The 15943-nt window shown below is 44.3% G+C and overlaps 5 protein-coding genes across 5 annotated transcripts; 2 read left to right on the plus strand and 3 right to left on the minus strand.

Annotated features, from left to right (window-relative positions):
- Positions 1-1802: 1802 nt before the first annotated feature.
- Positions 1803-5299, plus strand: EAE98_009799 (uncharacterized protein; the record flags this gene model as incomplete). The annotated part of the gene is made up of 8 exons (XM_038957420.1): positions 1803-1971; positions 2023-2226; positions 2294-2376; positions 2427-2606; positions 2658-2750; positions 2803-2959; positions 3014-3258; positions 3317-5299. The coding sequence occupies 8 exons, from the start codon at positions 1803-1805 to the stop codon at positions 5297-5299; spliced, it is 3114 nt and encodes a 1037-aa protein (XP_038806128.1).
- Positions 5300-6700: 1401 nt separating this feature from the next.
- Positions 6701-8627, minus strand: EAE98_009800 (uncharacterized protein; the record flags this gene model as incomplete). The annotated part of the gene is made up of 4 exons (XM_038957421.1): positions 6701-8053; positions 8127-8365; positions 8427-8514; positions 8574-8627. 4 exons carry the CDS (start codon positions 8625-8627, stop codon positions 6701-6703), a joined length of 1734 nt encoding a protein of 577 aa, XP_038806129.1.
- Positions 8628-9352: 725 nt separating this feature from the next.
- Positions 9353-11329, plus strand: EAE98_009801 (uncharacterized protein). Its single transcript, XM_038957422.1, has 2 exons — positions 9353-9861; positions 9936-11329. The coding sequence occupies exons 1-2, from the start codon at positions 9571-9573 to the stop codon at positions 11124-11126; spliced, it is 1482 nt and encodes a 493-aa protein (XP_038806130.1). The 5' UTR covers positions 9353-9570; the 3' UTR covers positions 11127-11329.
- A 752-nt stretch (positions 11330-12081) lies between these two features.
- Positions 12082-13720, minus strand: EAE98_009802 (uncharacterized protein; the record flags this gene model as incomplete). The annotated part of the gene is made up of 2 exons (XM_038957423.1): positions 12082-13618; positions 13680-13720. 2 exons carry the CDS (start codon positions 13718-13720, stop codon positions 12163-12165), a joined length of 1497 nt encoding a protein of 498 aa, XP_038806131.1. The 3' UTR covers positions 12082-12162.
- A 504-nt stretch (positions 13721-14224) lies between these two features.
- On the minus strand, positions 14225-15130 carry EAE98_009803 (uncharacterized protein; the record flags this gene model as incomplete). The annotated part of the gene is made up of 3 exons (XM_038957424.1): positions 14613-15130; positions 14467-14550; positions 14225-14396 (listed from the first exon to the last, which is right to left on the minus strand). Exons 1-3 carry the CDS (start codon positions 15083-15085, stop codon positions 14225-14227), a joined length of 729 nt encoding a protein of 242 aa, XP_038806132.1. The 5' UTR covers positions 15086-15130.
- Positions 15131-15943: the final 813 nt, after the last annotated feature.

Consider the following 15943-nt stretch of genomic DNA (forward strand, 5'->3'; position numbering starts at 1 on the left):
TGGAACCCTCCCCATCAATCCAAGAATCCATTTATTCATCCACCTATCCCTCCACCCATTCATTCATCCATCAATTAATCAAATGCATTGCCTAGGACTAATAAGCATTAAGCAAGTCAGAACCGAGCCGGGCTGAAGAACAACCTACCTGCCTACCAACACAATAATCCCTTTCCCAAGACCCCTGACACCACACAAGAGCCTGTGCAGTGAGCATTGTCATCCATTTCGCGATGCCATTTCCGAATGCAACTGTAACCATCCTCAACTGGTCTCGCTGGTGTAGCTAGCTTACCACTGGGCACCCACACCATCTTTTTAGATTTTGTGGATTTCAAGCCTCGCCGAGAACACTCCACTTATATTCCTACAGGGGGATACACGCAACCCCCCACAGCCCTTTGTGCCTTCCCAGCGAACTTTATCCACCTTGAATCATTCCCTTGAAAGTTGAGACAATCAGTGGATATATGTTTGGCAGGGCCCTTTATTAGGGTCAATGGAAAAGGGTCTGTCGGGTCTTGACTAATAAATAGTTCCAACCCTCCCTCCCTCCCTCCTTCACTTGGTCTGAGGCTGATGATTAAGATTGGACATGAAGAACACATACTTGAACAGGTTAAGACGCAAGAGACAAAAATTGGATGAATGGACTGCTATCAGTCCAATTCGACTTTGCGTGCGGAATATTTTGATTGGATTATCACGATTTCCTTTTTCCCTTCGCGTTTCCCTCTTTTCTATGGCCGTCTTGGCGAATAGTTAAAATCCGGCGGCTGCAAAGTAAAAGAAGCGGAGGAGACTTGTTAAAAGTATGGAGACTATGGCACTATGGAGACTATGGAGATGATCTAATTTTTTTTCTTGAAATTTGATCGGAGTTTAAATTTTGATGGAGACTTCCTTCTTTGGTCCATCGGCCTCTGAAATCACTGCCTAATAGAGTTTAAGACTTGCGAGTTCTCTTTATTAATCTTCCGACACTATGAAAAAGGAAGGAGTCAGTCATTAGTCACGTGTGCTGGGGTTACGCTTGAAGATTGTTATCTTTCTCAAGCTATTTAAGGAAAGAGCGATCGGCGACGGAAGCTTTCCTTAAAGGAGTACTAGTTGAGAAGAAACCATGGACTATTTTAGTTAGCTTGTTGACATCGTAACAACAGTAAGCGAATACTCTAAAAAGAGCTAATTCCGCTCTCCGTGTACCTTGAATATTACCTTTATTTGTTTAGGAAACGTTTTTAATCCTCAGAAAATTAATTAATTCAAAAGTAGTTTGGTCGTGGGTTAGGTGAGTTATCGAGCCGATTTTATACCAAAATTCAACCTGTCCGCTCGTCATCTCAAATGTAGAAGAATCTTTTCGTTTTCGATTGAGTTAACGTGCGAAACGAAGAGAATCACAATTTCAATGACGGCGCAACTCGCATAATCGCATGTCAAATAACCTCAATAGTGATTTGGAAAGAGCTACAAAGATAGCTTTGACCTAGCTTTCAGACGACATTCACTAAAAGCTCGAATTTCCATTATTTAACCCTGCACGCCACGCTTTTTGGCCGTCAAACGAAGCTTTTCGGTCGCGATTTCAGAACACAACTTAGCTTCTTCAACGTCGCTACAAGGGCTTCGAGATAGAGGACATTAATCTTGTTGGAGAACAATTGTTGTTGTTGATCTCAAGGATTTATCGACAAAAGATATCTTTCGCCAAGCTATTTTCATTCGGGTGGTTGGGCGCGTAATCGCCAGCACATTAATCCGACGCATCTCAAATTCGCGATCGCATGCTATAACCACTGATGGCGGCGCATCATCCATCACCCCCAGCGGGCATGCAATTGCACCACCCTGCTCACAATGGTCCAGCTCCCTCGGGAATGGCTCAACAGCAACCAAACTGGCCGGCTCCTGCGCCAACGCCAATGCAACAGCTAGCTGCCATGAATGAGTCTGTATGGCTTCAAATTGGTAAGAATTACTCACTCTATTCATCACATAAGTCACTAATTTGTATGATAGGAAGTCTAGCAGAGCTCTTAGGCAACAATGATGAGGCTCTGGCCGCGTATGAACATGTACTTCGCACGAACTCAAGATCTATACCGGCGATGAATGCCATAAGTTCTATCCTTCGCGCACAAGAGAATTTCGCCAAAGCGGTTGAATATCTACAAAGTATCCTCAAACTAGACGGGAATAATGGAGATGTTTGGGGTAGTCTTGGTGAGTGTGACCTTTTTTGGCATTGCGCACTCAATTGCTGTTCAAATACAATACTAACATGTGATAGGACATTGCTTCTTAATGATGGATGATTTACAACAAGCGTATTCAGCTTATCAACAAGCTTTATATCATCTCCGGGATCCCAAGGTTAGTAGATTAATGCGCGTTTTGTATCTCAAGCCTAACCATTCAATCAGGAGCCGAAACTTTGGTATGGTATCGGAATACTATATGATAGATATGGTTCTCTTGAACACGCCGAGGAGGCGTTCTCGCAAGTTATGAGAATGCAGCCAGATTTCGAAAAGGCCAACGAAATTTATTTCCGCTTAGGTATAATTTACAAACAACAGCAAAAATATCAACAGAGTCTGGAAGTAAGTCATCTGATCGAAAATTCAGTGATATGTGTTCCTAACTGCTTGTAGTGTTTCCGATACATTGTCAGTGTACCACCAACTCCATTGACAGAAGAGGACATTTGGTTCCAGATCGGACATGTTCACGAGCAACAAAAAGATGTAAGTCGGAAAGTTGGAATGTGATTGGATGATTCTGACAAGTTGGTTGTAGTACGATAATGCCAAAATTGCCTACAAGCGTGTTCTCGATCGGGATCCAAAACATGCAAAGGTCCTTCAGCAACTTGGATGGCTGCATCACCAACAGAGTACCAGTTTCCAAAGTCAAGAGCAGGCCATTGAGTACTTGGAACAATCTGTCGGTTCCGGTAAGACTCGTCAAATATGATCGGTCTCACATTTCACACGCTAACACGTGGCAGATCAAAGCGATGCACAGAGTTGGTACCTCCTCGGTCGGTGCTACATGTCACAACAGAAGTACCCCAAGGCATACGAGGCCTATCAGCAAGCTGTTTATCGAGACGGACGGAATCCAACTTTCTGGTGCTCGATTGGCGTTTTGTACTACCAAATTAATCAGTACCGAGATGCGCTTGATGCATATTCCCGCGCGATACGCTTGAACCCGTACATCTCCGAGGTCTGGTACGACTTGGGTACTCTGGTAAGTTTGCTTCATCTTTAGCCGGTCGTGTTTGAGACATTGTTAATCGTTTGTATAGTATGAATCATGTAACAACCAGATCAACGACGCTTTGGATGCTTATCAACGTGCTGCTGAACTTGATCCCAACAATGTTCATATCAAAGCTCGTCTACAATTATTGCGAAGTGGGCAAGCCAATGGTATGCCAGGTCAGGCAGCTGCTCCTCTACCACAAGATGTACATCCTCAAGCTTATCAAGCCACTGGTGCTGTTGGCCCTCCTGGGCCTCAATGGGGAAATCCTGCTCCTCAAGCGCAAGCGCAAGGACCACCTGCAGCTAATGGATGGGGAAGTAGACTTGCTGAAATTAATCCTCCTTCTCAGCCACCAAATCCTTTTGATCAACGAGGAGCTGATCGTGGTCCAATTCCACCTGCACAACGTGTACCAAGCCCTAGACAAGACCAACAAATGAGACCATATCCTGGCACTGATGCTCGTCAACAACTTCCACCTCGTCCTCGTTCCCCTCAACGGGCTCCCATTGAAATGAGGGACCCTAGAGACCCCAGGGATCCTAGAGATATAAGAGATCCTAGAGACCCTAGAGATCAAAGAGACCCTAGGGACCCCAGAGACCCAAGAGACCCAAGGGAGCAAAGGGATCCAAGAGATCCTAGAGAATTCAAAACGGAATTCAAAGATCCTCGTGTCGACCCTCGTGCCGCAGACCTTCAGCCTCGTGATCCCAGAGACCCGAGAGATCCTCGAGATCCTAGAGATCAAAGGGATCCAAGGGACCCAAGAGATCAAAGAGATCAGAGAGAACCCCGTGATCCAAGAGACGCCCGTGACCACCACCCTCTAGGCCCTTACCCAGGTCCAGGAGCAGGAGCAGCATCGGGAGCACAGCCACCTCCACCTGCTCACGCACAACAATCACAAGGTCCTCCTTCTCAGCCACAAAGAGTTGCGAACACAAACTACGCTCCTCCACCTTCAGGTCCTCCATCCGTACTACCACCAGCTCAAAATGGAATGAACGGTGCTGGCCCTGTCCCTTTGCCTTCTTTTGGTCGTAACAGCCCTCGACCAGAAGTTCGGCCAATAATGAGTGCAACAATGCCATCTCCCAAGACTCCTTATTCCAATCAACCGCCATACGCTCATCACACCGAAATTCCTGAAAGGAGTGGAATTGAAGGAGGCGCCCCACCCCCACCATCCGCTTTAGCTGCGGTAGACGCCCCATCTTCAGATCGTGGTGACAATAGACCACCATCCGTAGGTCCAAAGCGAATGCGTGAATGGGAAGACGAACCCGCAGTGAAGAAGCCAGCTTCAGATGAAAATCGTGCACGACTAGAAGACATGCACCACCGAAGACCTTCTACACCACCAAGTGACCGGGCACAATTTCATAGAAGCACGTCTGAGGCTCGTCGTGTCGAAGATCAAAGAAGAATCGAAGAACAACGCCTTGCTGAAGAGCAGCAGAGACAAGCAGAGAACCAAAGGAGAGTTGAAGACCAGCGCCGCGCAGCTGAGGCACGTGCCGCTGAACAGCGTCGTGCAAATGAGAATTATCACCCTTCAGAAGCTGCGCATCATCCACCAACTCACGGCATGCAAAGCCATCCAGCAATGCAACAAGATTCGCGTCCACCACCTCCTCATACATACGAAGTTGGACCACCTCCTGCCCTTCCTCGGCAAGCTACTCCAATCAAAGAGGCTTCAATAGACGAGCGTGATCGTCAACAGGTACCGGTACCACAACAACCATCACTGGCTCAGCGCATGGAGCAAGCCCCCTCAACTCCCGCACAACCAGCACCTGCTGTCAGTGAACCGGAACGTGCAGCACGAAAAATGGATGTTGATGAGAATTACGATGATGATGGAGAAGAAGATAAAAAGGGAGGAATTGTTTCGGCTCAACCATCAGGACCTCCATCCGTCAGTGGTGATCCAAAAATCACTAGTCCAACAGGCGTTAATGGACATGCTGCAAATGGATTACCTAATGGGCAACCAAAGATTGAGACAAATATTTAGGAGTAATATCGAAATCATGTCCTTATAGTTCCCCAATGGGCATCACCCGTTCGGTGAATGCCCTCAACACGAGCACATTGCAAAGACCAGAAGGCCTGCTGAATAGATTTGCAATGAGCGCGAGTTGTGTCTATCTCCAACTTGGACAGTTGCCACTACCTCATGTAAAGGGTGACGAGTATTTATTTCATTTTCTTTTCTTGTTATTTTTTTCTCGGCTTGGGGCGGAGCGGAAGGAGATTTGAGATTTGACATGATATGGTGGTGGTGATGGGTGGAAAAAAATCTTTTTGAACTTGCTCGGCTCAGCTTAGCTTCTTTTCTGTTCCTGTTTATGATTTGATAGTTAAGGTTAGTTAAAGAAAGGAACGCACTTGGGGGAGAAAAAGAGGATCTCGGATTTTCATCTCATCAATGGTTGGGTGGAAGGGTGGGATTGGACATTATCATATCGCTATTGGCGATACATGAGGATTTGTTTTCTCGGGAATCGTGTGGGATGTGGAAAGAATAGGAAGATAAAGCAGATGGATGGATGACTTGAAGGGCCGACGGCCTCTCGGTGGATAAACACATGGGACATCGGATGGATGAACGGGTGGAGGGATGGGGCATCTCGGTTTCTTTTGTAGCTAGGTATTAGTATGTGTGTATGTGTGTGGTGTGTACAGTGATCGATTGATATGATATGGAATGAAATGGTGGATCTATAGCCAGGAATATCAATCACGTGGAATGCATGTTGGGACTTTACTTTATTGTAGTTTTAATGGTTTGAGTGAGGCGATGTGATATTATGTACTTTTAAACAACGGATTGAGATCTTGATCCTCTATCAAGTAACAGACAGCTACGACTACACGCAGAAGAAATGAAAGATCTATAATCACTATCAACAGGAATCAACGAAGAGAGTAACATCACAACTCTATAGTATATAAGAAATGAATAGCGCTCGTTCAGGTACAGGAATACGAAACGTTGGGAACAACTGGGCTGTTTGTGCAATTAATTCCTCGATCCGTCGATCCATCACTTTATTGGGTACTTACTTTCGTTACCTATTGCCACAAGGCAAGAAGATATCAAATTCCGACTTTTGCCTGTCGAAATTATGTGAAATCTGGAAATTCAGATATACAACAAAACTTTTGTATGATGAAATTTGAGCATTGAAATATAACAAGTCACGCACGAGGAGACCGGTTGGTTATTGAAGCTTTCTCTTGAAGAGAATTTCCTTGTATTTGTGTTTGATTTTATTTTTCTACATTCGAGCTCACTTCTCGTCATCTTTCCTTCATCCTCTGATTATGTGTAATCTTGCCATCTCAGAATTCAGCTAGTCATACAAATTGGTTATATCTCTTCTCTCCTCTTCTCATACTTCAATGTAAATTATCAATATCTACCCACTCCAGCGACCCCATTCAATCCCATGCCCCTTCCAATTTTCCTAACCAACGCTTTTTTCAGATACCATTCCCTAGCCAATCCTCTCGTCATCTTTGCAAATGTTGGTCCACTTATCCTTCCCCTCTCGACGGCTTTGCCCAAGACATCAATCGCATCTGCTAAACTCCTTTCTTCACATACTAATTCATAAAGTTGGTTTCCTACAACTGTTGGTGCGACGAGTAGTTCATCAATGGAGGGAGGGGTACGATGTTGAGAGGATTGAAGAAGTTGGTCGGAGGTTTGAAGAGAGGTGTGAAGGATCGTTGTATTATTGGAGAGAAGGGTGGAGAGGGATTCGAGAGCGGATATTTCAGATTGCATTGCGGAGAGAGTGGTGAGCATAGATTTCTGTTGCGACTGAAGACCTGGAATAGAAGAAGTGGTTTGGGTAGTGTGATGAAGGCGTTGGGAGTGTAAAGCGTTAGCGAGTTTGTGGAGGAGCATATCCTTTTCTGGGTTAGGTGGAACAGGCGGTGCTGGAAGATTGGCGGATGAAGCATCGGGGATAGAGAGGGTTAATGGGGCATCAAGAAGGTCAGGTGGTGGTGGAGGTTTGGCTTGAGGTTGTGGTGGCGGCGTTTGTTGGTGTTGCTGCTGATATTGAGGCCATTGCTGATGGGTTGGATGTCCAGGGTATGGCTGTTGCTGTGGATGCATGTATTGAGGCGGCGGTGGAGGTCTGCCATTTTGCGGGGCCGGCTGTTGAATATTATTTACATTGTATGTTTGTTGTGGTGCATATTGCTGAGATTGTTGAGATTGTGGAGGTTGTTGGTATGACTGAGAGTATGAGGACTGTCTATATGAACCATCTGGTGGAGTTATTGGACTCACAGGACTATATGAGGGTTCCCGTAAGGTTTGCCTGGGCTGTTGCGGTGGCAATGGAGGGGCACTTTCATAACGAAGACTACTACTTCTTTGAGGAGCATGCGATTGCCTGTTTGGTGATTGCGGAATTGGCGGCGCATATCTGCTACTATCATATCCAATTTGTGGAGGTATTGGGGGCAGCGGTGGCCCATCATCTCGCCGCGGGGAACTCGAAGGGGAGTAGGGTGCTGCATGATTTATAGGTTTCGGTGGGGGAGGTGGAGGGACGTCGTCGGTCAATGGACGTGGGGAAGCTGAACCTGGTATGGATCGAGGGACATTTGGTGGAAGTGGTGGTATAGGAGGGGGCAGAACTGTTGGTTGTGGACGTGGTGTAGCATTTTGTTGCTGTCTCGATATAACAGGAGGCTCTTTAGCAAAAACGTCTCGCAGAATCGCGAGAAAATCGAGCACATTGGATTTCTGTATATTTCAATTCATGAGTACATCTGCCAAGCAATTTCAAAGCTTCAATGTGCCAAGTTGTGCGACTCACATCCCAATAGTCTGGCCACCTCATTAAATATGGGTGATAGACCTTCCCTTGCGGATCTACATGTTGACCTGCTCTTACTACCATTCCCTCCACTGGTGTCACATATACTAATGGAGCTTCGTGTGGATATGCGTGAGGTATCCATAATGCGATTGGGAATCTGTAGGTTGTGCCACGAAAATTCACCGGTAGGGTGCCCGAAAGATGAAGGAGGAGTGAAGATGCGCCATTCTCGTATGCTATTTAGCTTGCGCATTAGTATTCGAGCTGGTGGCATAATCTGTAAGCTTATTTACGTACTGTAAACATCGGTTCGTGGGGATAATGAGGTATATTGAGAAAGTGTTTGGGCGACGTCATTATATGTACGATTTACATCTCGATATTCCTGATATTGGATGTAAGTATAAGTAAAGCTGTATATACGTGGCAGGTAGATTTACATACGCTTGTAAGAACACTGTATAGCCAGTTCAGAACTCGTTGCTGCACACCGGCCATTATGATAAATGAGCTTCAGGTCCAGCCAGCTAGCTAGCTAGATACCGGGCGTGAAGCTATTCAGAACGCAATGATGATGAGATGGGTGGGGGTGGAGCTTAGCTAGAAAGTATCATGTGATAAATTGATTAGATAGACAGGTACTGAACTGGTAGATGATGGGATGGTTGTGCGAGTGCAAGACCAAGATGGATGGTAGGGTTGTCTGTGTGTGTGGGTCGCAGGGACTTTGAAACATTCAACTCGGGCCCTACGAGAGTGAAATTGGCAGTCAGACTCGCATATCAAACTAATCATGTATCGTGTACGAACTAGATGTCAAATATCAAATATCAAATCGAAAATATATCTGATCGGACGACTCCGTTGTACTCGAGTATATACGGATAACCATCGATGGATTGTATTGATTCTGATATTGCTATTGTTATCATAATTACTACCAAAGGTCCTAGGTCACCTGATTCCAATGCCAGTAGGGAAAAAGAGAAGAGAAAACTCTTTGACATCTGCTATGATGCCATGACCAGAATTATGACCAGAACCATGTCCATGACAAACAATTCTTCTTTCAAAGGAAAATGATTAGTCTTTATGGGCCGATACCGCGCAATTCCGAGGAGAGCTGCTTTCTAAGCGGAATGCTATCAAATGTTAGCTTTTTCCCATTTCTCAGACCACCTGCCCCTCCCTCTCTTGACTATATATAGGAGGGGCAATCATCCCCTCCGGAAAAGGATTTCCGATAAAAGTTTCTGAAACATTTTATCATCCAACTTCATTTCAGCACCTTTTTGCCTCACACAACACATTTTGCAGTTCATATGCAAAGCAACTACAAAGATTATCGAAAAGGCTGAGGAGTATTGGACAAAAAGATCCTATACTCCTTGCGTCAGGACAGATACTTTAAACCTATCTATCTTTTTTCCCCAATCAGACCATGCTTCCTCCACTTCCCAAACTCAGCAAATACGGAATATCTCCAGAGTATGGTTTTCTTCCGGCTGATTTGCCTCTCGAACGACTTCCCGATCCATACTACAACAAATGGGAGGCGATCAATGCAAACCTTCAAGGTTTGATTTTGAGTAAACGCCTGCGCGGTGTTATTGATCGTCTGCCAGTTCTTTCGACTGCCGGTCTGGAACACGATTCGGAATGGCGAAGAGCATATTCGTTGTTATGTTTCATGGCGCATAGTTATATCTGGGGTGGTGATAGCCCGGAAGAGGTTTGTGCAATTCTTTCCCTCGATCCGCAAGCCTTGTGTGAAAGTCTCGTGCTGATTACTTGTGATATATACAGAACCTGCCGCCATCCATTACAGTCCCCCTTTTACACATTTCAAACTACTTGGAAGTACCACCAGTCGCCACATATGCTGCCGTCTGTCTCTGGAACTTTAAACCATTGTTCGCAGATGAGCATGTCGACAATTTAGAGAATCTTGCCACATTGACCACATTTACTGGCTCTATCGACGAGTCTTGGTTTTATTTGGTTTCAGTGGCAATTGAAGCTCGCGCTGCTCCCGTTCTTCCGCTCATGCTTACAGCAATTGAGGCGGCTCGTAAGAATGATAGCAGGACTGTTACATCTTGTCTTCGAACTTTTGCGGAGAGAATCGATGATCTTGGAACACTTCTTCAACGTATGCATGAAAGCTGCGATCCTCATGTGTTCTATAATCGAATCCGTCCTTTCCTTGCTGGTAGTAAGAATATGGAAGAAGCCGGATTACCAAATGGAGTTTTCTATGATGAGGGTAATGGTGTTGGTCAATACCGTCAACTTTCTGGGGGTAGTAATGCTCAAAGCTCCATTCTTCAATTTTTCGACATTGTTTTAGGAATAGAACATCGACCCACGGGTGAGAAGAAGGATGCCGCTTCAGAGAGTGAAGCCGAAGGCGCAGCTCCACGAACTAAGCATAACTTTCTTCTCGAAATGAGAAAATACATGCCAGGAGCTCATCGACGATTCCTCGAAGATATGACCGTCGTGGCCAATATTCGCGGTTACGTCGAAGCGCATACCGATAACCATGAGCTCTGTCTCGCCTACGATGCTTGTCTCGCCATGTTGCGTACATTCCGCGATAAACATATCGCTATTGTCACACGTTACATCGTTATCAAATCCCGTGAATCTCACTCTCATTCCCGTTCCATGAGTCCCGAGGCAACTCGTAGCCGAAAGGTAGATATTGCAACGGCATCTCGTGGAAAGGGTGATGACGAAGAGAAGAAGAAGAAATTGAAGGGGACAGGTGGTACGGCGCTTATCCCCTTTTTAAAACAAGCGAGGGATGAAACTGGAGAGCCCACAATTGATTCTTGGGCGAGAAGAGTCATGAATAGAGATTTGAATACGATGGGTAAAGGGGATTTCTTTGTGGGAAAATTGGATGAGCATCCTGATGGAGGATTAGAATTGGGTGGATTGGCTGGAACATGGACTTTGGATGATGAGGTTGGTGGATTGTGTAGTTATTAAGCAGATGTATGTGTTACTTATTACTGCGTGGCTTTTTGCTTGAGTACACTTAGTTTGCCTCTGTTATTCTTTATAGAGATACCTACCTACTCATAGAGGTTTTTGTAATGAGTGGCAACTGTTTGATGAGTTATTGAGATGAGTCAGTCAGCTAGTCGAATTTAATGAATTTTGTCGCTAGTTTGATATTGAATTTTGAGAATACTATAATTACCTATGTGATGCATGTGTTGAAGTGAAGTTGTCTAATATTGATACCAATCAAAATATATAGAGCTGCATTATACTCAGGTACCTATGTGCTGATGAAACGGAAAGGGATGGGATGGGATGAGAAATATATCGTTCTGAGATGATAAATAAAGACTGTTGGGTATGAAAAATTAGATGGGATGGGATGGGACTAATCTGAATATAAATAATAACAAATGATAACAAATGATAACAAATGATAACAAATGATAACAAATGATAACAAATGATAACAAATGGAATAGAACAAGATGAGATGAAATGTATTGATTGATATCTTGAGATATATAGAAATTGTGTGATAAATAGTAGGTAGGTATTTTGATACTGATGGGATGGGATGAGATATATTTATAATATAATATTAATATTAATAGGAATATTAATGCGATATAAATATCTACTTGGTAGATATGTTAATAAAAAAATTACTTAATAAATATATTAATAGATAGGTATATATGTATATACAATCGCCCCCAACCCAAAATTCCAACCATTCATATAAACAACGCTGAATTGAATTCGATAGGTATTCATGGAATCATAACGCCGAGAAATGTACTTAGTACCTATATAGTATATATAACGGATTCCTCAAATGAACACCCTTCTTTTGTCCCTCCCCTTCTCTTCTCTTCTCTTCTCTCTTCTCTCTTCTCTCTTCTCTCTTCTCTCTTCTCTCTTCTCTCTTCTCTCTTCTCTCTTCTCTCTTCTCTCTTCTCTCTTCTCTCTTCTCTCTTCTCTCTCCGAATCCCTATTCCCTATCCCAACCATCTTATCCTCACTTCACTTCACTTCCCCTCCCCTCCCCAAACCCCTCCTCATGCTCCGGAATCCTCCCCAACGAAACCATCGATCCCCTCCTCGAACACGGCGGACAAACCCCCCTCTTCTTCTTTGTCATTTTCCCATATCCATACCCATTCCCATGTGCATTTGCATACCTATGATGTTTCCCGTGCTGCGAGCTCGGTCTTGATTTCGCATGTGGATTTGCATTGGTATGTGCATAAGGAGGGAAAGAAAATGCAGCGGGGTGGTGCATATTCATCATGTTGTTGTTGTTGGGGATGGTGGTGGGCCAATTCCGCGCGCGCGATGAGGGGTTTTGCCAGACTCGTGGGTTGGTTGTGGAGGTTTTGGGGGGTGGGGATTGTGGGGTTGGTCTGTTTGGGTTTGGGTTTTGGTTTGGGCTTTTGATGGTGGTGATGGGGTGGGTTTTGTTATTATTGGATTTGGCGTTGGAGTTAGGGTAGGTGTGTCGTTTCGTGAGAATTGTGTTATTGGGTCGTTCGGAGGGGATATCTTTTCGTCCCCGCTTTCCTCGAGAATAGAATGAAATCCTTGGGTTCTGCAATGCATCGACACTATTAGATTCCTCCTTTTTCTTTTCCTTCTGGAGATCCTGTTTCTCCGCCTCAATATTTCCATTGCCTTTATCTTTATCCTGATCCTCAACATCAGCATCCGCATTAACACTCAATACCACCCCCTCATCTACGACCCCTTCCTGAAGCTTTCCCCACATTGTCGGATCCAAGTCTTCTTTTTTAATCCCATAAATTTCCATCATCCGAAAAACGAGTTTGCGGGGAAGCGTATCAGCTTTTCGATTCATGCAACCGATAAGCCATTTTTTCACCTCGGGAGCTTCGTTGGATTTGGGGATGTCATATTTCAGAGGAGTTGGTGGAAAGGGGGGCATGAGAAGGGAGGGGTCGAAGCTGGAGGTGGATTTTAAGGAGGGGGATGAGGAATGTGATGAGGTACTAGATATCGAGCAAGAATCTGTTTGGATGTTGGTATCTGAGGTTGGAGATGTGACGATGATTGTGATGGAGCTACTGGAAGCATGTTTATGGGTGTTGAGTAGAGGTGGAGGTTGTTTAGTTGCGTGTGGAGAGGTTTTCCTTCGATCTTTAGGGTTTTCCGTTCGAATGCAAAGGCTGGTCTGTTCGATAGCGATAGGTTCACAGTCTTCCGACTTTCTGCTTGATAGACTATACCAAGACTTCCTTTTGCTTGAGACGCTGGTTTTTCGGGATGGTCCCGTGGACGTTTTGGTCCCAGATATTCCCATCGCGGATCCATTAGCGGTATTCTTTTGAGTATCGACGGTGCATTGTGATGATAGTTCCATGGATCGTAGAGTTTCCTTCAGGATCGAACCCTTAAGTTTCCCGGATGCGCTGCTGCCATCTTTGAGATCATCAATGCTGACTTTATTATCCTTCACCCTTTTGGATGTTAGTATCAAGCATGAAACTAATTGGAAAATACCAAGAGTTGATCACATACTTTTCCTTCCTGCCAATTGATAACCACTTTAGGTACTTCATGTGTCCGAATAAAATGAGCAATCGAGATTCAATCCTTCACAATACTATCGGTCTTTATACTCGAGGCGTTGATAATACTTATCATAAACTGCCTTCGCATACAGCGACGTTGTTGATGAAAATGGTGTACTTCATCATTTAGTACACATCCAGGGAATGACGAGTATAAATTGAGGCCGTATGCAACGTTCGATTTCATGAGCGATTTTCGATATATCCTAAATCGAATCTATATTCGGAGCTGAAATTGAGATAAGAAAATCCGAGAAACTAATGTACGATGGGAATAGATATGCCCTGCAGGGAATACGCGTAGCGAAGCGTAAAATAGTCTGTTCGGGGCAATATTCCTGGAAGAGCTGAAGAATTCTTTCTCTTCCGGCAACCAGGTCACAATTTAGTGTAATGGATCGGAAGCTTTGACGTGGCACTAGAACGAAGTCTTTTTGAATCCAATTTTTGGAATGAAGAGTAGGTATCCTCGTATCTTATACTCTTATACTCTCATACTCTCAATGGGAGTGAAATAAGTGGAGCTACTTCGGACGTTTTTGATGGCGTGTGGTATTGACTTGGCGTGGCTGAAATTTCTGCATGATTATTGATCTTTGGTCGATCAGGAAAGGAAGTAGAAAGTGTAGGGGACGGTGGTGTAGGAGGTAGTTTCATCATGCCACTATTGAATGAATTAGCAAGTACTAAGTTTGGGGGTCCAGCGATTGACGCCGGACGTTAACAGCACATACTTTGACAAGTCGCCCATATCGGCCAGCATGACATTGCAGGTGGCGTTATGATTGTTTTGATGATAAGATAGCTCATCAATTTTCCTGCAAGTATCCTTGAGCTAGTTCCCAACAATAGTCGAGAATGAGCAATTGGTCAAACTCACGCTGATAGCATGGCAAGTTGGATTTGAAAGATCCTCATGCTCTCGGTTTTCCTCTCATCAATATCTCTTTGGATACGAGCTCTCGATGCCATCCAAGCAGCCTTTCTTTTCACTCTGGACATCCTGCCATATCCATCACCTTTTGTTACCAATTCGGCACTCGTCCGTAACTCTCTGTCCATGACTCTCATTCGTTCTAATGACTGGACATAAAGTCCCTGAAAATACTTGAAATCACCAGCACCATATTTTCGATCTGGTTGACGAATGAGTGAAGCTAGATATGCATTATTCAACATATCCGTCTCCGTTTCGAGAAGATATATTTTATCTAATGCACTGGATATTTCGGCTTGTGTATCAACGGCATCACGAAGACCAAGAGCATGTGCATAGAAACCAGCAATAACAGCTGCAACAAAGGTAAGCAATCCTGTGATACTAGCAGCAATTGATAATGGACTATCGGACATGATCTCCAAAGAAAGTGGCCACAAAGGTGGTCCAGATTAATAAATTCTGACCAAGGAAAACGATGATTGCAACATTCAATTGAAGATAATGAGATAGGGTCTCTCTCAGTCTGATATCTGAATCAATATTAGGCAACAGATGCAGAATTCAAGGGTGCACAGCTGGAAGCACAGCACAGCCACTCATCGGAAGATTTTCAATAAATGCAGGTACAACCAATTGGGAAGGGAATGGATGTATCTCATCCACGGTCCACCAGTGATCCCCCCTGATCATGATAAGCTTAAAGGATTAGATGAATGGCGGGAATCCTCCTCCCCTCATCCATCCCCTCATCTTGGTTTGTTCAACAACGTTGTGAAACTTTTCAGACGTTCTGTTATGCTTTGTAGGTAGAGAGAGTGACACGACATTTAATTTGTAAGTTTACCTGGGTGTGAACTCCAATGGCTCATCTTGTAACTGATGTAACTGAATGATATATTAAGGCCGCAAAAGAGCTCACCGGTCGGATCATTTCCATACGTGCCTATTCGTCTACTCCCCGGCGAGCGATCGACTGTACTCTGTAGCACAAAACGCAGCTCGACAATCTTTCTTATTCTTAGATAAAATGTGTAATAGTAATGCTTTACGGGAGCTGTACTTTTGTCCCCCTGATTTCCTTGCTTTTATTCGATTTTACTTATTACTTGTAGGATCGTTCCAGCAGGCTGAAAACAGATCATAGATCATCCATCTTCTTGTTTGGCCATGTCTGTTGGGCAAAGTAGTAATAAGTAGTAATAAGTGTGTGATGATAAAACTTCACGAAGCGTCATGGTTGATTTTTCTTCTTTGTTTCTCTGCTTCATCGG

Source organism: Botrytis deweyae, assembly GCF_014898535.1.
Source record: "Botrytis deweyae strain B1 chromosome Unknown BDEW_031, whole genome shotgun sequence".
Taxonomy (NCBI): domain Eukaryota; kingdom Fungi; phylum Ascomycota; class Leotiomycetes; order Helotiales; family Sclerotiniaceae; genus Botrytis; species Botrytis deweyae.